We start from the raw sequence: 23,129 nt of genomic DNA, 5'->3' as shown, positions 1-23,129 counted from the left end.
AACATTAAATACTTCATTTTCAATCAACTATTTGTTTCTCGTGAAAAAAACTGAGTAAGATATTGAAAAAGCGAGAAGTTCTGTTTTTATTGCATATATCGACGTTTCAGCCGGATTAGAGCGGTTTTACGTGTACATCTTCCATCGGTAATATAAACGGAAAATCAGGAACATTTTAGTTAATTCTAATGAAAACACACTGATTTTTATCATTTGTATTGGAAACAACATTTTTATATGTCTTTTCTAGGATCTAAATAATACGAAACCTCGCTTTATGATTTGAAATTAAAATCCTCAATATGGTAATAGAGCGATTTTGTTCACGTTTTTTATGTAGTGTGACTTCACGTGAATATATTCGTTTTTTACCAATATTTCGATACTATTTCATGTAGTATCACGATATGTGATTTGGCTTTTAAATATCAGAATTTCGCATAATATTGCATTTTAAGCAAGTTTTCTTGCATTTTGTTTCGTACTAAAAATCATCGAATATAGCAATATTTTGACGTTTATCATCCCCTTTTCCTTTAAGTGATTTTAACAAAATATCATCGAATTAGGCAATATTTTGCCGTTTTTCCACGTTTTTTCTGAATTTTCAGTTTATTGGTATTAAACTGATCTGAAATCAGTTAATAAATGCATAAATCAAATAATCTTTTAATCATACTAAGAGGTAAAAGCATGCTAACAGCTCAAAAAAGAGGTGTCATGTTCCTAAGATTTTCTAACCTAATTTCTTCAAAGTCACGGTAATGAGACATTTCTACATGATAAAGTTTTCACTCATGGCAATGAAAGAAATTTTACCTGATAAAGTTCATTTGCATGAAAATAAAAAAAACTTTACAAGATACCTGTAAACTTCTTTGTTCACTTGGTGTTAGAATTGACAGATAACAAAATTATTTACCACAAATATATTAAATAATATTAAAGACAATTATTAAAATTTAATGCTTAGATTTATCCTTGAAAACACTAATTTATACAACTGATTTGTTTCTTTAAAAAGTATAATTTTCACTGAACAATTAGCAACAATAACTCTGGATATAAATACAGTTTTTCAGCAATGTAGACTTTGCCTTGTTAATAGTCAGACTTTACAGACTAATTGATGTCTCACTAGTCTGGCTGTTGTAAACTCCGATGGAACTTCCACAGTAGCTTGTTTTCTTTGCTTTTCTTTATCTAGAGAATTTACAAGGTTTCTTCTTGAGTTTTACTGGCCAGCACAAGAACGTACCTATCTGAGTCCACAAGGATACAAGAGGATCTGGACGTTCAGTAATTTGAACGTGTTCTTCCAGGGTTATTGGTGCCCCCTCCAGTGCAAGCCTGGGTGAACGTTTTGAGTTTCTTCGCTCATCATGTTGTCAGTATTTGGGTGTAAGGTATACCTTGCGCATCAAGGTAGCGACAATACTGGCTGTCTGTTTGATTCCATGCACGCGGAGATTAGCTGCAGAAACAAACGTAAAACAAAATAATTACACATTGTTTAAAAATAAAAGAAATACAACAAATCAACACATTCTGATGTGATTTGCAGAATTAACAATTAGGAAGCAAGATGATGCAAGGAGTTTCCCTTTAAATATTGTAACACCTTTGATGAATATAATGCTCATATTTCATTTGTTATTTTTCGTTAATCCGGCAGTCACGTTATCCCTAAAACTTTGTACTGTTTTAGGTCCCTTTCCCAATGTTTTTTCAGATGTTGGGAGAAAATGTATAATTAATATAGTTTATAATTATAAACTTCATAGTTTTATTTAAGTTTGCCCTTAGTGAGGTGAAGAAATCATGAAAACATAAAATTCTGAAAGGAGATTAGGTCATGTGCATTGTACATGTGTATATATATTGTATATATCGACAATATCATATGTCAAGGAGTTGACTAGAACAACGTTGTCAACTCCTTAATAACGTTGTCGATTCTTGTTATGAATTTGCATGTATTGATCATATCTCCTCTTTTCCTTTTATCTTCATCATCTTGCTTCCTAACTTTTGCATTTTTAATACCTAACGTCTTTCTTATGATTTGATTTGTTCATTTATTGTGCACCCCAATACTCACTAACATCAACGGGATGGGTATCGGGTGAAAAAAAAAGAAAAATCAAATCATTGCTCCTGCTTTTTAATGTTCGGAAGTCATTTGAAGTATAACTAGACGTTTCCAATTTTGTTGACGATTTTTTTTTAGATATGGACACAACTACTGTATATTCGAATTTCAGTCTCATGAATGCCATGAATAGTTTCACTAATGTTTCCCATTTCATAAATTTTATATAAAAGCTATTTTGAAGTTTGCAAGTATCAGCTCCTCGCACAGGCCTCTGGCACAGAGGTCTATTTTCTCGACTCAGAACCAAGGAACCAGAGTTCAATTCCCAGGCAGGACAGAATAAATTGGCAACGTTTCCTTTCTCCTGATAAAAGTACTCACCCTAATAGTAAAATAGGTTACAAGAAGTTAGGTAATTGTTGTGGGTTGCACCCTGGAGAAGGTTACTAGTTGGCCTAGGGCAGGGGTGGCAAACTTTTTTGAGATCGTGCCCAAATTGAGAATTTGGGTACATCTAAATTGCCCAAATTCTAAAAACATCATCTGGCATACCCATGGGAATTTTAAGCTGCAGATTATATTTTATTATTATATATGTATATTCTCATTTAAAAAAAAATCTTAAAACGATTCTTAAAGCAGTCTGTTTAGGCAACCAATAACTCTTCTTGTTTGTTTTCAATTGTTTAGCTGCAGATATTATGTTTAAATAATAACTAGTAACTCCAAAGAAGTGAAATTTATAAATTATTAACAATACTAAGGAAATTTAAGAGGAAAATGTAGTTCAGCTGCTTATTTATGTTTTGGTAGATCCCTGTAATTTGTCGTTAAAGTCAGGCAGGAGATGCTTGTGAACAGGTCTTACTGTTCCAAGTTTGTAAAAAATCATTCACTACTTCATTTGTCATTGCACGTCACATGCCGGCAAAATTATTGATCATCCCACTTTAGGCATGTGTGCCACAGGTCCACATCGCTGGCCTAGGCATCTTGATAAGCTAAGTACAGGTTTTCTGTCCCAGACAAAATAAATTATGTGGTCCTCTGGTGACAATTTACTGTCTAGATCCATCTTTGAAAGAGTTCTTTAATAAGTTTTCATATAAGTTATAGGTTAGTTTTTGACTGTATACATATGGTCACAATAACAAATATAAGACACCAACCTCTGGTGTACAATAAGAATGTCTGGAAATGCATTGCGATAGATCGACTACATGCAGTCAACGCAACCAATGACGTCAACGGATGCCACATTACATGAGTATCCTTATCAAGGGTTTTCCTTTCATTTGCTACTCTGGAAGACATACCATGCAAACTAAATTCAAATTCAGCATAGAAATCCCTTTGCACAAAGAATGCATATTGTATGTAACTTAAACATGCAAAGCTGTGACCTAAATTTTGGTTACTAACTCATTTACAAAGCTAAGGAAAAGTAAACAGTTGACAAAACCACACACTAAAAATTGAAGAGACGACGACGTCCGTCCTGGACCATTATGAAGTCGATAGTGATGTGACGAGGTTGTTGTTGTTGTTGTTTAAAATTCAGGTACTGGGAACAAAAAGTTCCAAGTAGCACGGGCTATGGTGAGCCCGTTGTTGACTTACCTGGCACAGGAGCGGGGCTGTAACATGTGAGACGAGGGAAGCAAGGGCATTAAGTAGGCAAGAGAGAGGTGAGGAGATGGAAATCTTAGATGATAAGAGCAAGGCAAATGGTACGGAAAGTAAGGTGAAATAAAGGCGGTAATTACAGGAATAAAAAATTGGATCGTAAGAGAAAACAATAGAAAGACAAAGGAAGATAAAATGAAGGCTTCGCTTATGTTAGGTCACGTTTGTTAAAAAGTTTAGAACATTTAAGTATATACTGAGAAAGAGAAAAGTCAACAGCAACAAAGCCAGGACTCAGGTTCATGTTGGGTAGGTTGTGTATATGAGCCGATTCGACATAACGGCGTCTGTGTAGTGGCAGGAAAGATTATTTTAGAGGAAGACCAATCAATAAGATGATTAGAATCCATAAAATGACAGAAGAGACCATTGTTTGTATTTGCAGACATAACACTTCTTTTGTGTTCCTTAAGTCTGTCATTTAGTGTACGGCCAGTTTCACCAAAGTATTGGAGAGGACAAGACGAACAGGAAATAGAGTAGACATCAGAAGCATTTGAAGCAGGATGAGCAGTGTGAATTAGATTGCTACGAAGAGTGTTAGTTTGTCGAAAGGCGAGATTTATGTCAAGAGGACGAAAGGTATTAGCAAGGGTTTTGAGTTAAGATATGAAGTGGAGGCAGTGCTAATAGTATTGGAAGCAGGTTTAGGATGAAAGATATATAAATTAAAGTGAAAAGTAAACTCATCAATATGAGTATGGGAGAAAATTATTTTTAGTATCAGATATATTTCCTAATATGAAAACCATTCTGATCAAAATATAATTATTTTGATTGGTGTCATCGTGGTCACTTGGGAACACATACCGAGCAATATAACAATCTAAGGAATATCAAAGACTGTACAGTACTGACAATCCTACCAGTACAGTACCTTATACGAAGGCTTGCATGATACCATCCGGACACAAACTATCTATAACTGAAAAGATTAGAGCTACTCCTATACAAAGATTGAATGGGAAGATTTCCTCATGAATATGATTAGTTGCTCAGTATTTAAAAGACATTACATTCACAAAATGTGAAGATTGCTGTCCAGAACAGGCAGCCTCTGTTCCTCGACTTACTATAAGGTATAGCAAGGTTAGTCTCACAACCGTTGTTAAAGTTTATAATGATACTGGTCAATTTTTACCCAACTTAGGTCTTACATGTATCCCTAAATATCTTTAGTTATGTAACCAGTCAATTGCTACCTCACAAGCGATTTAATAAAGCTTTTTATTGACCTATCTATTTTAAGTCTCTTATAAAGAATCTACAGTAAGATATCTTTCAAAAAGACAAATCATATCTGGTAGTGATTGTGGAATATGTTTATCATATAACATTTACTGCATATGAAACATGTTTAACAATCAAAATTTGTATATTTTGCCTATGCGGCTATGTACATGTATTATATGACATTTAGCTATAATTCAAATGTAAATCTGCTTGGGTACTAGATAATTAGCTAATACAAATTTTACAATGATACAAAGAAAATTTTGTAGTTAAGAAAAATACAAAAAAAGTATTGCAAGAGTGTTCTACAGTTGGGAAGATTCTTATTCATCCTTACTCTCTCTATCTAGGCAATATGTTATGTGCTAACCATAGATTTTTAACAATATGTAGATATAACTGCAAATGTAGATACTTTTTTAACTGTAGTAATACAAATTATAGAAGCTCTTTATATATTTGATAATTCTAGTTTGACCTAGATCACTAGGAGGCCATGCCAAAATATATGGTTTGAACTTGTAAAATTCACTTCTCAATTCTGTTACTACCTGTGGCTGGTAACAGAAATAGGCTCAGGAGCAAAATCTGAAGCAGTGACAAGATTTTAAGTATCGTATCCTCGGTGTGTCATATCCTAATCTAGTATATCACAAATAAGAAAAGGAGAAGACTTTTTTACTGAAAAAAAGGTCAAAACACTAACAATCAAGACCCATAAGTTCAAATGAATCACGAATGCCGATAATCGGCATTATGACTAAATGAACCTCGAAGTTCATTTGCAACTCAAACATTTGAGAACTTAGACATGATCATAGTCCCTGTGTGAGTTAGGGTCAACTCATAGAGGAAGAAAAACCCCAACTGAATGACCAGAAAAATAATATGTCAATAATGTTTTGGTAAAAGCTCAAGAGATTCGTAAAACCCTGAAACCACACTACCGTGGAGTATCTGTGAAGCATAGGTTCACAGCCCCAGCCACAAATTGTCTTGGAATGAATCACCTACTACATATCCTACAGATATGCATTTTGCCGACCTGAAGGCCATCTAGGGTAAAACCACTGGGACAGGAATAAGAAGAGTAATGGCTGCCTGTGTACAAAACTGGTTCTACCACCTAGTATTGACTAGCATAAAATATTGTTTGAAAGAGGTTTTGAGTGGGCTGATACCTCCTGATGATCATACTAGGCTGGATAAAGAATTTTCCATAAGGCTGGAGCAAGGGTGTTTAGAAACGATTCCGGCTAAACTGATGTTGTAAGAAGGTTTGACTCTCAGTTTGGCTTCCACGATGTCCTGGGGAAGTTGAAGCTTACTACATGAAATTATCGAGTGGCTAACGCTCATAAATTTAACTTTTACCTGCATCAAACCACATATTGATTTTTATCTGACTATTGTACAGATAATTACCATATTCTTATGGCAAATTGCTATAAATCATAAATTGGTATGATTGAATTAGGTATATTCCTATTCCAGCGTACATACTCAATTTAAAGGAAATACTCACTAGGGCAGATGGATTCAAAGTTAATAATCATATATCTATTGACATTTATCATCATGGACAGCAAATCTTCATGGGTGTATTCCTTGCCCAAGACATGAACCAACGACTGTATGAACCAGGAACCGTTGAAATTGCCGCGCCATGAATAATAACCTGAAATTAATCATGGTTTGAGAAAAGTTAAATTCACATTCATTGAATAGGCCTAAAGAAGTGCTCCTCACAAACATTTCCCCGGTAATTTGAGAAGCTTGGCTAAGTTTTCTTATCTTTATACAGAATTTCCCATTATTTATAGCCACATTTTTTCTCACTTTACCTTTAAACCTTATTCTTAGGTTCCATTTTTAACTCCCTTTTGTCACATTCTTACTGTCTTCCAGTATGCCCACCTTTCTAAGCACAGAACATCCGCTAACTGATATCATGCATTTATTTAATCATCATAGACAACTGAAGGGAAGAGCTGCTTCTTGAGTGTCAGAAAATATTTATTATTTTTTAGTTTTTATACACGAGGGAACATGTGCAGATAATTTATGACTCCTGTTAACAGGCTAACAGCTCTTCCCTCCCATGGTTCATCTTAACCTTTAACCTGCCAGTTTTCAATGGACCACAATCCAGAGATCTCTTTACACCAGGTCCATAATTATTGCCGAGTTAACACAGGCAAACAGTTAAGAACCGGGATCCAGGCAATCCTTCCTGGCCCAGGGTTCAAACCCATCTGTTCTCACACACACTTTTTCTCTCACACACTCTTTCTCTCACACACTCTTTCTCTCACACACACACTCTTTCTCTCACACACACTCTTTCTCTCACACACACTCATTCTCTCACACACACTCTTTCTCTCACACACACTCTTTCTCTCACACACACTCTTTCTCTCACACACACTCTTTCTCTCACACATTACCCAACAATATATTGGCCAGTGTGTCACACAATATATATTTTTGGCATACTGAAGCCACCTAGGTACAAAGCTCTAATGAGCTGAGGGATAGCTGATCTATACAATTATGCCTAAGTTACCTGGTACGGTGGACCAGCAGATTAGAAAGTCAGGCGCTACCGGATTTCTGTGGGACAAGTAACCGGAGTCAGTTTCAACAGTAGGTCGAGAGCGTTCCAGTGTCACGCCATTGTCCAGACGCTCTCCACGACAAGCCTGCAAAACACCATGTCAATGATATGAATAATGAAGAATTTACGAGAAAAATTATATTTAAAATATCTTCGTAGTTCTCTACATACCTGCAGCCTATATTATACAAAACTTGTCTGTCCTGACATTCTGGCAGTCACATGAAACAGTTATATCAGAAAGTGTCTACATGTAAATTCTGTTGACAAAAATTCTACATGCAAATTCGTCTGTAATTCAACATGTAAAGAATTTGGTAATGGTGAAAGAAAGTGTACAATTTAAGGATTGAAAAGGTCAGACGATGTAATGGGAAGAGACAGTAAAATAATACAAAAGGAATGATCTGTACTGGGCACAGTATATTAGGGAAAAAATTACTGCAGGATTAAGTGAATATATAAAAAATAGTATTGAGATTCAAAGGGAATAAAAATATGAATTAAACAGTGGTTTGTTTGTATTTCATATGTATTTCATATATATATATATATATATATATATATATATATATATATATATATATATATATATATATATATATATATATGTATATATATATATATATATATATATATATATATATATATATATATATATATATATATATATATATATATATATATATATATATGTATATATATATATATATATATATATATATATATATATATATATATATATATATATATATATATATATATATATATATATATATATATATATATATATATATATTTATATATATATGTATGACCTATAGCCTCGGAGAAGAAAATAAAAAGTATTCAGAGGAGACCTTGTGGATTCTCACTGAACACTAATATTATCTTCTCCTACCACCCCCATTCTTTTGTATGCACACATATATATTTGCTTTATTTGAACTTTGTTACAAAAAAGGAGTTACATATAGGTTACGAAGATGGTTATCATAGGTTGTCGAGTTCCTCCAGCTCCTCAGATGGCGGGCAGGAACCCTGGATGCAGTGCGCATTTCCCCTCTGTATCGCCACGCTGAGGCGCTGGAAAAGAAAACTGGCAGCTCTAGGGTCCCTTGTTGTTTCAATGAGCGTAGAACCCAGTTCCTTCAAAAAACTGGTAGCACTTTTACCCCAGGCGCCGAGTGTCTCAGAAGCAATGGGGACAAAATTATAGTGGTGATCCAGTTCTCTATACTTACGGGATTTGGCTGCTTCCCTGTGGGTGGCAGCGCCACCTGGTTGTGCAACACTGAGGTTAATGTAGGTGTTAGCCAGGGTTGATACGCACGTGTAGTCCCATACCAACTGCTTGCCATTCTTCCAGGGGTTCACTGTGATACCATCCGGGCGACCAATAAGAGAATCAGAGTTACGGGGCGTTAGGTAACGGGGCTCTCTTTCAGCTGGGCATCCAGCTGTGGTGAGGCTCCTCTTGATGATGTCGTTAACTTCACTGTGCCTCGAGTGCCATCCCCCTGTGCTTTGGCAGAGTAGGCCATGGTGGCCGTACCTGACAGCCACCACCTCGCCGCAAATACACCTATATCTGGTGTGGATTGGGGCAGCAAGGCGAAGGGCCACAGCAATTCGGAGGGCGTGTGGTGTGAGACGCGTGCCAGTTGCCGACATTAGGGTTGCTAACAGGAAATCTCCTGCATGTGGGGCTGCTACTGCTGTGAGGTGAGCAATGTCGTGTTGTGTTGTTGCAGCACCCAAGCACTCTGCAGCAACTTGGTCTACAATGGGGCCATCCCAGCTGGATTGCTTGTGGGCTTTTGGGTATGGTGGTTGAGGTGATGGGCCAGCACGAGAGGCCCACTCTGTGGCACAGCATGTAAAATTGGGATCATGTACACCTGCCAGTTGATGTAAGTGGCTATATATATATATATATATATATATATATATATATATATATATATATATATATATATATATATATATATATATATATATATGTATATATATATATATATATATATATATATATATATATATATATATATATATATATATATATGTATATATATATATATATATATATATGTATATATATATATATATATATATATATGTATATATATATATATATATATATATATATATATATATATATATATATATATATATGTATATATATATATATATATATATATATATATATATATATATATATATGTATATATATATATATATATATATATATGTATATATATATATATATATATATATATATATATATATATATATATGTATATATATATATATATATATATATATATATATGTATATATATATATATATATATATATATATATGTATATATATATATATATATGTATATATATATATATATATATATATATATATATATATATATATATATATATATATATATATATATATATATATATATATATATATATATATATATATATATATATATATATATATATATATATTGTGACGATAATCTCTTTCAACAGAGATTGAGCCTGCTCTTCCCTACATAATTACGTCAAAATACAAGATACTATATACAAGATAGATTCACCCAGTATCGCCAAACGTTTTGCCCAGAGAGCAAATCGTACCCCAACACCTGGCCACCGCCGTAACCAGCTAACTGCTCATCCTTTGCCTGCCTGTTGCTGATTGGCTGGTGTCTCGTCGCACCTGCCCTCCGCCACCACCACAAGTCGACGTCTGGGCTGCAGTGCTCCAGTCTCGTCAGAATATCTCAATGCTCCATGCAGTTGACATCTCTCGCTGGTAGACTAAGCCTTGGTTTTCGTGTACTAAGGAAGGTGGCAGCTCGAAGCCAGTATTCCAGCACTTATATTTAATTTGCTATCACTGTAACTTACTTGTCTTAGCGTAACTTTTCATTTGTCAGTGATTATTCATGTTATTTTGTTTGTTGACTTATCCTGCATATTTTTATGAGATTGCCTTTATTCATGTCTTGTTTTTCTAGAGTAATTAAAATTTCATTGTTTATATACTTGTGTTTTGTCAGTCTTCCCATTACCTTACCACAGATGAAAGGACCAACTTTTCTCTTTTTTTTTGATTATGTGACGAGGCCCTGCCCCTAGCTTTTGAAACAGCCGAACACCAACGCTTTACCGTCACATAACGTGGGGGCCTGTCCTAGGAGCTTCACTCAGGTACTGGTGCCAAGTAGTAAATTTATGGTAAGCGTATTTGGCTTTGGTAACGTAGCTTTTCACTATTTTCAATTTTCAATTTTATTTTCATATGGTGCTGTGTGTATTGTGCATTCCGAGAGTAGCATATGGTGAAGGTGAGACAACTTTGGATTACGTGGTGACTGTAGGCCTCAGTCATTCTCTTAATTGGTCATCTCTCCCTCCGTGATATTACTCGTGTTTACCATCTTTTGTCCCTAGGATATTTCTCATATTTTCGGCAGATCATCATATTGGTACCCTGGTACTGTGGTCTGTCCCCGGGTCAAGTGCACCTAATCTTCTGCAATCTGACAGTAGGAGGATAAAGAGGGCCATAGTTCCTCTCGCACGAACTTTAGTTGCTGAATTGGGACCTCAGCAGCAGTTCTCGTCACCAGTTGACACCTCGCACCCCTACACGTCAGTCAGAGATGATGATATTTACATTGGTAGGGAATTAGCCTTCTTTTTCAGAGCACAAAAGTTCGCTAATTCTGTAAGTTTCATATTAATTTCAGTGGGAAAAACTTGCTTGCTTCCTATAGAGACTCGGCAAGGTATGCCTACATTCTTGGACTACCAATTTTACTTTGAGGCAATTAACTGTTTCATTTATTTAAGAAACTCAGTTTCGCTTGTTTAGTAGGATTTTCTTGCCCTTATCCTCTTACATGAGTACCGGGTACAAGATTCCCTGCGACCTTGATTTATTAATCATTTATCATCTTGAAATTAACATTAATTGTTAACGATTCCACAGGATAGGTACCAGTTGCCACGTTGTCCTGTTTCTGACATTCACCATATCACAACCGAATATTCGTTGTGCATTTATTTGCTAATTTCACCATGTTTCGTCTCCAAGCTTTCCGTGCAGATCCAGCAGGTGCAGGACCTTAAGTCATGCCAAGAGGACTGAATTACAATCTCTTGCACATGAGTATCAACTACAAGTTCCCTACCAAGCCAACAAAAATGAAATACATAACCTGTTACTGGATCAGCTCTTAGAGGAAGGTAAGATAGACTCTGAAACTCACGAAACTTACTTTATTGCAGATAAAACTGATTTGGCAACGATGAAACTCAAAATAGAGCTGGCCAAGATCGAATGCGAGCAGCAAAGGGAAGCAGCTGCCATAAGAAAGGAAGAACAAGAACGTGAGATTGCCTTACTCCGTGAGCGGGAACGAATACAGCTTGAAACAAAACAACGCCAATTGGAGATGCAACACGAACATGACAAACAACAAACAACTCTGGCTATGGAATGTCGTCAACGAGAATTCGCGTTGGAAACTTCACACCTTGCTCAACGCCAGCAAGCTACCGCCAATCTTCCCGTCAGTTTCAATATATCACATGCAAGTAAGTTAATGCCACCATTCGTAGAGACAGAAGTTGATGTGTTTTTCACCACCTTTGAAACCCTTGCTAATCAACTTAGTTGGCCTGCCGACCAATGGGCAACCCTTCTCAGAGTACATCTTACAGGTAGAGCTGCAGTTACACTCAGTACTTTGGCGTCTGAGAATGACTACCAGACTCTGAAACAAACAGTGTTGGACGCCTACCTTCTCTCCACCGAAAGTTATCGAAGTAAATTCCGTGACCACCTGAATGGTCCCCAGGACTATATACAACTGAAAACTCACACCCCAGAAGTGACTCGAACCCATACTCCCACAACTGGTATGTACAGGGACGCCTTAATCCGCTTGACCATCACGACCGGACAAAAGGAAGTGATAGCCGAGGCTATATGAACCACTTCCCCGCCGGCACTCGGATGGTAATCTTGGGCATAGCATTTTATCAAATCACCTCATTCTTTGGGGCACACGTGAGGAACACAAATGCAAACAAGCCTGAATGGTCCCCAGGACTATATACAACTGAAAACTCACACCCCAGAAGTGACTCGAACCCATACTCCCACAACTGGTATGTACAGGGACGCCTTAATCCGCTTGACCATCACGACCGGACCGGTTCGAGTCACTTCTGGGGTGTGAGTTTTCAGTTGTATATAGTCCTGGGGACCATTCAGGCTTGTTTGCATTTGTGTTCCTCACGTGTGCCCCAAAGAATGAGGTGATTTGATAAAATGCTATGCCCAAGATTACCATCCGAGTGCCGGCGGGGAAGTGGTTCATATAGCCTCGGCTATCACTTCCTTTTGTCCGGTCGTGATGGTCAAGCGGATTAAGGCGTCCCTGTACATACCAGTTGTGGGAGTATGGGTTCGAGTCACTTCTGGGGTGTGAGTTTTCAGTTGTATATAGTCCTGGGGACCATTCAGGCTTGTTTGCAATATATATATATATATATATATATATATATATATATATATATATATATATATATATATATATATATATATTTATCAAATATATATATGCACTGTTACGGGGCGTTACCTAACGCCCGTAACTCTGATGCTCTTATTGGTCGCCCGGATGGTATCAGAATGAACCCCTGGAAGAATGGCAAGCAGTTGGTATGAGACTACACGTGCATATCAACCCTGGCTAACACCTACATTGACCTCAGTGTTGCACAACCAGGTGGCGCTGCCACCCACAGGGAAGCAGCCAAATCCCGTAAGTATAGAGAACTGGATCACCACTACAATTTTGTCCCCATTGCTTCTGAGACACTCGGCGCCTGGGGTAAAAGTGCTACCTGTTTCTTGAAGGAACTGGATTCTAGGCTCATTGAAACAACAAGGGACCCTAGAGCTGCCAGCTTTCTTTTCCAGCGCCTCAGCGTGGCGATACAGAGGGAAAATGCGAACTGCATCCAGGGTTCCTGCCCGTCATCTGAGTAGCTGGAGGAACTCGACAACCTATGATAACCATCTTTGTATCCTATATGTAGCTCTTTTTTGTAACAAAGTTCAAATAAAGCAAATATGTATGTGTATATATAATATATATATATATATATATATATATATATATATATATATATATATATATATATATATATATATATATATATATATATATATATACATATATATATATATAGGGAGAAGGGAGAGGCCTAGGGGACGGACGTGTGGCGGAGGAGCTGCTGCCTTCTCAGCCATTACCCTGAGACATCTTGGCCTCACCGTACCAAGACTCAACCATATTCACCGTGAATACACCAAGCAGACGTGGGAGTGGCCGGAAGTGCCTACTGTGTACCATCTATGTGAAAACTTATCAAAACAGGTGGGTTGGCAGTGTGGAGTCATGGAGGCTGTAGTGAGGGGCCAGGATGGACCCTGCAGGCCTCCCATAGTGAGGGGAGGTGGGGGGTGAGTGAGGGGTGTTGTGTGGTCAGGAGAGAGAGGTGGGGGTTACGCGTGTGCCAAACAGTGTTTTGTGTTTTTCTTTTTTGAAAGTTTTGCTGAACAAGTTACGTTGTAGTATACCTAGGTCATAAAAGTATTTGTGTGTACGTCTGATACCATACTCCTTGTGAGGGAGGAAATGTATATTTTTACCTCTCAGAATGTTTGGTAATATGTTTATTTGTGATGTGTGTATATGTATATATTAACGCGTTGTACTGAACGGGGTGAGAATAGCTTGAGCTACCTCATCCCTTTGTGTGTATTTTACCTCAATAAACTTATTTCAATTTCAATTTCAATTTCAATTTCAGTTACGTTGTCAGCGATAATTGGCGCAACATATCTATCATATTGTGAGTACATCACACGTGCAGTGAGTCAGATTACAAGTGTGTGATTCATTCATTATTGTGCAGTGATATACGGGGAAATTATACCAGTGTTAGTGTCGCCCTGACCCCCGCCCCCACCCAGCGCCCAGGCCGGGAAGTACCTGCTCTTCCCCCTCCTACCCACCCCACCACGTCGCCTCCCCACCCCACCACGTCGCCTCCCCACCCACGAGGCCACCTTGCCACCCGCCCATAGAAGCCGGGAGGCTCCCATGTGTGTCTACGCTACCCACCCACCCAATGTATACCCACATATTGTGTAGTGGGTGTATACCCACACTTTGTATAGAGGTGGTATATGTATTACCACTCACCTGAGTAGTAAGTGCCACGGCCAGCTGATCACCCCCCCAGCCTCCAACCGCCGCCCACCCTCCAGTCTCCACCCGCCGTCCACCTTCCCGCCCAGCGCCCGCCCAGCGCCCGCCCATGTCGCAGCTCCCAACAGATAGCCAGGCTTCTCCAAGCCAAGATGAGCCATCAAACAGGGGTAGACAAGGTAGATGTCAGACGTGTGACCGGGTATGCTATATCCGGTTGAGTGACGATAATGTGCGCATTCATTGCCACAACGGAGCCAGGTGTTTGGGTTCTGGGCGCCCTCCCAGGGAGAACACCAATCAACAGCCCACACCGCCCGTAAGGCAAAACACCTCCCAGACCTTCATTCCCACAGAAAATTTATTAGAAGCTATCAAAGCAACATCGGCCAGAACCTTGCAACACATCCCTAAAGCAGCCCGCCCCCATGCAGCAGCCAAATTATCTGCCCTCCTGAGAAAGGTCAACGACTCTCCTGGAACGACCCAAGCATGGCACAACCTCCTAATGTTTGGCAACATATGTCTAGCCACCCCTGCAAGGAGAGACAAAACCTTAGCTGCCTCAGTCATCAAAGCTATAAATGATTTTCCCAGGGAGGACAACCAGGTGCGCCTTCCCACTCGCGCGAGAAACACCCACGGCAGGAAGAGCAACAGTGGCATATCCGAGACATCAAAAATCAGAACATCAGTCACCAAGAAAATAGAAGAAGGAAACACTATTGGCGCAATACGAGTCATCACCAGTGAGGACTCAATTGCCGACAGAGATGCCGCAACAGCTCAAGCCCTAAGGGAGAAACACCCACCCAGGGCTCCGCGTGAGGACGACATTGTACAAGTGGGGGCTACCGGAGCAGAACCTCTCTGGGTGGCTGAATCTGTGGTCCATAAAGCAGCCATGTCCTTCCCTACAGGATCAGCAGGTGGGTTCACAGGACTAAAACCCAACCACCTCAGGCAAATGCTCAACCCTGCACTGGGTGACATTGCAAAGAACCTCTTGGTGGAACTAACCAGATTCACCAACACATGTCTAGCTGGCAACATACCAGCGTCCATAAGACCTATCTTTTTTGGAGCATCTCTCTGTGCTCTAAAGAAAAAGGATGGAGGGATCAGGCCAATAGCTGTGGGCAATTCTCTCCGGCGTCTCGTCGCAAAGGCAGCTGCAAGAACAGTTAGTGATGCAGCGGCCAACATGCTGAAGCCAAAACAGCTCGGGTTTGGCATTCCACAAGGGTGTGAGGCGGCAGCCCATGCAGCTCGAGCCTTCATCGCCAACATCACAGACGAAAAGGCCCTTATCAAGCTAGATTTAAAAAATGCCTTCAATTTGGTGCGGAGGGATGCTGTACTCCGTGCGGTTCATAGTCATTTCCCTTCCCTCTACCCTTTTGTACATTCATGCTGCAGTATGGATCTTAAGCTACTTTTTGGCGAACATGAAATTGACTCGCGAGAAGGCGTCCAACAGGGTGACCCCCTCGCTCCTCTCCTTTTCTGCTTAGTCATCAAACAAGTCACAGAGGTCCTGTCCAGCGAGCTTAACATCTGGTTCTTGGATGATGGTACCATAGCTGGTTCCCAAGACTCCCTCCTGGAGGACATCAGAAAAAATCCAGGAGCGAGGTGCAGTTTTAGGCCTCACCCTGAACCCTTCTAAATGTGAAATAATATGTTCCAACCAGGGCATCGTAGAGAGAATAGAGGGTCTTCTGCCAAATATCCATAAAACTAAACCTGAAGACAGCACACTCCTAGGAGCTCCCCTGGGGTTGAAAGCCATCGATGAGGTCCTTGATAAGAAAATCGCCGACCTTAAGAGGATGGATGGGAGGATTGAGGATATTGATGCTCATGATGCACTCTACCTCATCACCAGATGTCTGTCCCTCCCCATGTTAACCTACTTTCTGAGGTGTTCACCATCTTACAGTAGCCAAAAACTAAGTGAGTATGACCGGTTACTGAAATCAATGCTAGAAAAAGCCCTTAACCTCTCTCTCGATGACCTACAGTGGAAACAAGCCTCTCTTCCCGTAAGACTTGGGGGCCTCGGAGTTCGAACAGCAACGCAAATCGCTGTTCCAGCCTTCCTGTCCTCCTTATCAGCATCCGACGACCTTGTGAAGGAAATTCTACCTGCCCACTTACATCAGCTGGCAGGTGTACATGATCCCAATTTTACATGCTGTGCCGCAGAGTGGGCCTCTCGTGCAGGCCAATCACCTCAACCACCATCCCCAAAATCCCACAAGCAATCCAGCTGGGATGGTCCCATTGTAGACCAAGTTGCTGCAGAGTGCCTGGGTGCTGCAACAACACAACACGACATTGCTCGCCTCACAGCAGTAGCAGCACCACATGCAGGGGATTTTCTGTTAGCAACCCCAATGTCGGCAACTGGCACGCGTCTCACACCACACGCCCTCCGAATTGCTGTGGCCCTCCGCCTTGCTGCCCCAATCCACACCAGATATAGGTGTATTTGCGGCGAGGTGGTGGCTGACAGGTACGGTCACTATGGCCTACTCTGCCAAAGCACAGGGGGATGGCACTCGAGGCACAGTGAAGTTAACGACATCATCAAGAGGAGCCTCACCACAGCTGGATGCCCAGCTGAAAGAGAGCCCCGTTACCTAACGCCCCGTAACTCTGATGCTCTTATTGGTCGCCCGGATGGTATCACAGTGAACCCCTGGAAGAATGGCAAGCAGTTGGTATGGGACTACACGTGCGTATCAACCCTGGCTAACACCTACATTAACCTCAGTGTTGCACAACCAGGTGGCGCTGCCACCCACAGGGAAGCAGCCAAATCCCGTAAGTATAGAGAACTGGATCACCACTACAATTTTGTCCCCATTGCTTCTGAGACGCTCGGCGCCTGGGGTAAAAGTGCTACCAGTTTTTTGAAGGAACTGGGTTCTAGGCTCATTGAAACAACAAGGGACCCGAGAGCTGCAAGCTTTCTTTTCCAGCGCCTCAGTGTGGCGATACAGAGGGGAAATGCGCACTGCATCCAGGGTTCCTGCCCGCCATCTGAGGAGCTGGAGGAACTCGACAACCTATGACAACCATCTTTGTAACCCATATGTAACTCCTTTTTTGTAACAAAGTTCAAATAAAGTAAATATATATGTGTACATACAAAAGAATGGGGGTGGTAGGAGAGGATAATATTAGTGTTCAGTGAGAAACCACAAGGTCTCCTCTGAATACTTTTTATTTTCTTCTCCGAGGCTATGGGTCCCCACATTGGCACCAGAGGTGGTACCCTATTTGTATATATATATATATATATATATATATATATATATATATATATATATATATATATATATATATATATATATATATATATATATATATATATATATATATATATATATATATATATATATATATGCATATATATATATATATATGTAAATATATATATATATATATATATATATATATATATATATATATATATATATATATATATATATATATATATATATATATATATTGTGACGATAATCTCCTTCAAGAGATTGAGCCTGCTCTTCCCTCCAAAGTTCGTCACACTATGTATCCCTATGCAACTAATATGGAAGAAATATCCAACAAATACAGCACCAAGGTTTGCGGGAGCGCAAACGTATGCAGCCCAGGAACACCTGCTCCACCTCGAACCATCAAACTACCTGTCTGTCGCCTGCTCATCACTGATTGGCTGCGTGTCCAGTTGCACCTGCCCTCCACCCCCCCCCACACTACCTGATGTCTGGGGATATATATATGATGTCTATATATATATATATATATATATATATATATATATATATATATATATATATATATATATATATATATATATATATATATATATATATATATATATATATATATATATATATATATATATAAATCTTTAAAATACATTTGGTGATGGTTCTGTTTAGTGTTGTTTACCCCCTTTCCCCTTTGATTTACTTTAGACTGACAATTACTGCCACTTCTTAATACCTTACCTATGACTTGGATCCAGTACTAAGAGACATTAAAGCCCCATTTGATGTTTAATATGAAAAGAACTCAGTTACTGGCTAAGTGAGGCCGCAACAAAGACGCCTATCAGTGCCTCATCTTATTCCATTCGCTTGGGGTCTAAGAGACCCGAACCATGATCGCCAAGTGTGTGTGTGGCCGAAGATCTGTCGACCAAGCTATTGAGCAGTCTTAATAAGTAAGGTTTCCAGAAGTTTCTAGTTTGCCAAACTGAAATTTTCGACTTTCCTTGCCAACTACTGAAGCTCAGAGGAATTAACATGTTAAATATGTCGATGCCCTAACTTGCTAACCATATACTCACTTCACACATTCTCATGTGATATTTATATGTAACAAACTATGATCCTAAATGCTAATCTTGATCTGAAACCTTTCCTTAATAGATGTAATAGAACCCATAATCACCACACCAGAAATAAATATATATTTGATATCCCCAGAGTCAGGCTAAATCTGTGCAAATTCTCAATGCAAATAAAAAGACCCAGTCTATGGAACTCCCTCCCTAATAAATTTTAAAAAAATCCAACCTACTCCTTATTCAAAAGTAAAATAAAAAAAGTACCTAATTTCATCTTCATAGTATCCTACCTCGTGCCTAAAACTTTCACCGTATCTTGTACTACCCACTTCCCAAATATTAGTACTTAAGACATACTGTATATGGCGCTGTAATCTCCTGTCAATTTATATTGTAGTTATATGTTTATATACATTTTGCTACAATGTACCTTTTCATCTTTCCTGATAGGTTAGATTAAGGACCTGCCCGAAATACTATGCATGTTATTGGCTTTGCTTGAATGTAAAAATACCAATCTGATGTAATCTCACCAACCCATTGTTCCTGCTTGTAAATAATAAAAATAATAATACTTTTATTATTATTATTATTAATTTTATTATTATTATTATTATTATTATTATTATATTAAAAGGCATAGATATTTAAATAGTAAAAATAAAAATTCCAATAACATATCTGGAACAAATACGCACAATAAAAGCAGGAAAAAGTTACATTTCAGAGCACCGTGAACCATCATCAAGCCAATTTGATAATTGCCCAGGACAGTCATTATGGGGTTAATGTTAATTATATAAGCATACTTTATACATGGCAGCCTTACCTGTATGAAGAACAACTTGGGTTTTCCAGCGAGAGATTTACATTGATCGCTTTGAAAGCTCTGAAATAGAAACTCGACTTTTATGTGGCCATCCCTACACCACAAGATATCTTGCTCCCCATGTGACATAAACACCATAGCCATCATATCACAATCTGAGTGATCAGTACCAAAAGCCACTGAAAATAGGAGTATAAAAAAATTTAATTAGATCATCTGCATTAAATATTGGAAGTGCAACATAAATAATTAAGTTGACAATAATGTAAACAAAATTATACTTCTGACCTCGTCAAGAGCAACATATATATCAAGGCTCTTAGAAAGTTAGAACGTTAAGTGTAACGAATATCAATTTCTGAGCAAACCTCAGTATCATGTGTTTAACTCACTGGCATGCCGTAAACTTGCTGACCACATAAAGTTCATAATGAATCTTTTAATCCACAGAGATAGGTACCACTGCAAATCATCCTGCTCCTTAACGAGCATACTGAATAGTTAACCACAGAAGAGCTAATTTTCTGACATAATACAGTATTTGTTTCTCATGATTTGCGAGTTGGTCAACTCAGACAAATATCAGTAAACACTGGCTGACCTTTTCAGCTGTTGTTTGGGCCCTTTGGTATTTTGTTTTCTGTCATGTAACCATTTATTCCCAAATTAAAGTATGTGTTACTCGGTCCCTGAATGGGATCATGTCCACCCTGCAGTCCTCTATGGCTTCTTTCTTCTGCTCTGGTAAACTGTCCCTAATTTATACTTTCATTTGAGTTTCTGTGTTTTGTGATTGTTTTCGGTGCAGAGCTATCTAGGGAAGCAGCCTAGTGGGACCTTCCTCAGATATAAGGCACTTAGAGGACCGAAACTCTCCTAAGAGGTCCCTCAGTTGCTCCCATCTCCACCCACTTGATCCTATCTCAACTTGTTTAGGTATCATGTGCATTAAGTGAAGGTTGCTCTCTCATCTTTCAGCAAGTGTTTTCTGTCAGTGATGGACCTAGATACTCCCCACTGTCTTCTTGCCTTTAAACTGTTAATACAGTATAAAGATTTATCTGGTTAAAGTTTCTTGCTTCAGTATCAGTATTACTTCTTCTTTTATACTCCTCAAACAATTGCTCTTAACATCTCAAATTTTATTCTTTCATCTCTTGCATCTTTTAAGATCATCTATTTTTAAATCACCTATATAAAATCTATTATTTAAAATCGCCTCTATCTATTAACACACTGTTCAATGCTCAGAGTTGCAAAAAATACAAACGATTTGTTCCTAGTTGGCCTCTTCATTGACCTGAGCATACATACATAAAACACATAGCCAAAAAAAAACTCTCAAGAACAGTTGGTATACTCTCTAAAATCAGATATTATGTTCCAAACTCTGCTCTTCTCTCATTATACTACGCGCTAATTTATCCTTATCTTACATATGGTATCTGAGCATGGGATTCAACCACTGCAAACTACCTCAAGCCTATCATTATTCAGCAAAAATCTGCTATCAAAACTATAGCAAACTCTGTCACCACACTAGAAATAAAAATATCCATGATGTTTCCAGAGTCAAATCTGTGCAAACACTCCACGCCAATAAAATGTCCCAGTTTATGGAACTCCCTGCCTAAAGTATTAAAATAATGTATCTGCCTTATTTAAAAATAAAACCAAAAGTACCTAATTTCATCCTCATAATTTTCAACCTTGTTCTTCACACTTACATTGTATCTTATACAGTGTATCTTATACTACCAACTTCCCCAATATGTATATAAGACATATATCTTCTTCAGTGTAATCACCTTTGTCAATTTATATTTTAGTTATATGTTGATATACATTTTGCTACAATGTACCTTTTCATCTTACCTGATATGTTAGATTAAGGACCTGGCCGAAACTCTATGTGTATTAGTGGTTTTGTAAGAATGTAAAAATACCAATCTTACGTAATCTCACCAACCCATTGTACCTTCTTGTAAATGAATATTTTTATATATTATTACAAGAAATCACTTTAACGTGATGTGTCAATGAGAAAATTAGTAGGAGCCATGATGAAGATTCGAACCAATGTTCTAGGTACTTCTAAGCACACCTCTTTGACACAGAACATAGGTTCGAATCCTTCTCGTGGCTCCTGCTGATATTCTCACTCTGTCATATCTCTCATAACACTAACATATGAGACAAACCTCCAGATATTCCACTGGCAGCTTTTGTATTATATACACACTTCAGAATTATCAATTTAGTTATTCCTAACCTTTCATCATTTACATGATACCAAGTGTACCTTAAGCAGAACAGTCTATCTTTATGCTTACAATATTTACAGTGTTAGTAATATTTTGTTTTACTGTAAATATCTGTGTACTTAACAGCGTATCAACAATAATATTAAAGATGAACCTTGGAAAATTTTAATCAGTAGAGAAGAAATTCAAAGTAGGTGGAGGTAATATTTACAGTACTGTACTTTGAAAGTATCATAGACCACACTGACAAAAGCATTGTAGGTCACACTGAGAAACGCATCATAGGTCACACTGAGAAAAGTATCATAGGTCACACTGAGAAAAGAAGTGCAAATGTGAATGTGATATTGTTTTGGTTGGTGGCTCCTACAAAGAATACAGGAAAGAATACCAGAGGATATACCAATAGAAGAGAAATGCTCCTCCTTAGATAAATGAAAAAGATGCAGGTATTGATGGGGAACTGTATATGTAGAAATTATTAACTGCTCTGGAGAAAATGAAATAAAATGGGTGTAGAGAATTTTTTGGAAACTATGGTGGGCGGAAAAAGCTAAACTGACTTAAACTTTATATACAAATAACGATGATCAAATTAAGTAATTGAGCTTACTACTTACATACTTTACTTAAGTAATTACTTACTTAAGTAATTGAGCTTACTTAAAAATACCCAGCTGGCGACCTGAGTAGACCAGATAAAGAAGAAGAAAGCATTCCAGTGTCAGGACAGGCAGGT

General features: G+C 38.3%; 1 protein-coding gene across 1 annotated transcript in view; it reads right to left on the bottom strand.

Annotated features, from left to right (window-relative positions):
- Window positions 1–1,388: 1,388 nt before the first annotated feature.
- Window positions 1,389–23,129, bottom strand: part of LOC123760154 (caspase-1-like) — a 31,355-nt gene continuing 9,614 nt past the window's right edge. The window contains exons 3-6 of the mRNA XM_069325747.1: window positions 20,127–20,305; window positions 7,584–7,719; window positions 6,540–6,692; window positions 1,389–1,474 (exon numbers count right to left, since the gene is read on the bottom strand). Coding sequence (XP_069181848.1) covers window positions 1,389–1,474; window positions 6,540–6,692; window positions 7,584–7,719; window positions 20,127–20,305 — 554 coding nt within the window. The remainder of the gene's footprint in view (window positions 1,475–6,539; window positions 6,693–7,583; window positions 7,720–20,126; window positions 20,306–23,129) is intronic.

This window comes from Procambarus clarkii, chromosome 16 (genome assembly GCF_040958095.1).
Source record: "Procambarus clarkii isolate CNS0578487 chromosome 16, FALCON_Pclarkii_2.0, whole genome shotgun sequence".
Classification (NCBI taxonomy): domain Eukaryota; kingdom Metazoa; phylum Arthropoda; class Malacostraca; order Decapoda; family Cambaridae; genus Procambarus; species Procambarus clarkii.
Note: the sequence above shows the minus strand (reverse complement) of the source record. Positions and strands in the feature narration are given on the sequence as shown.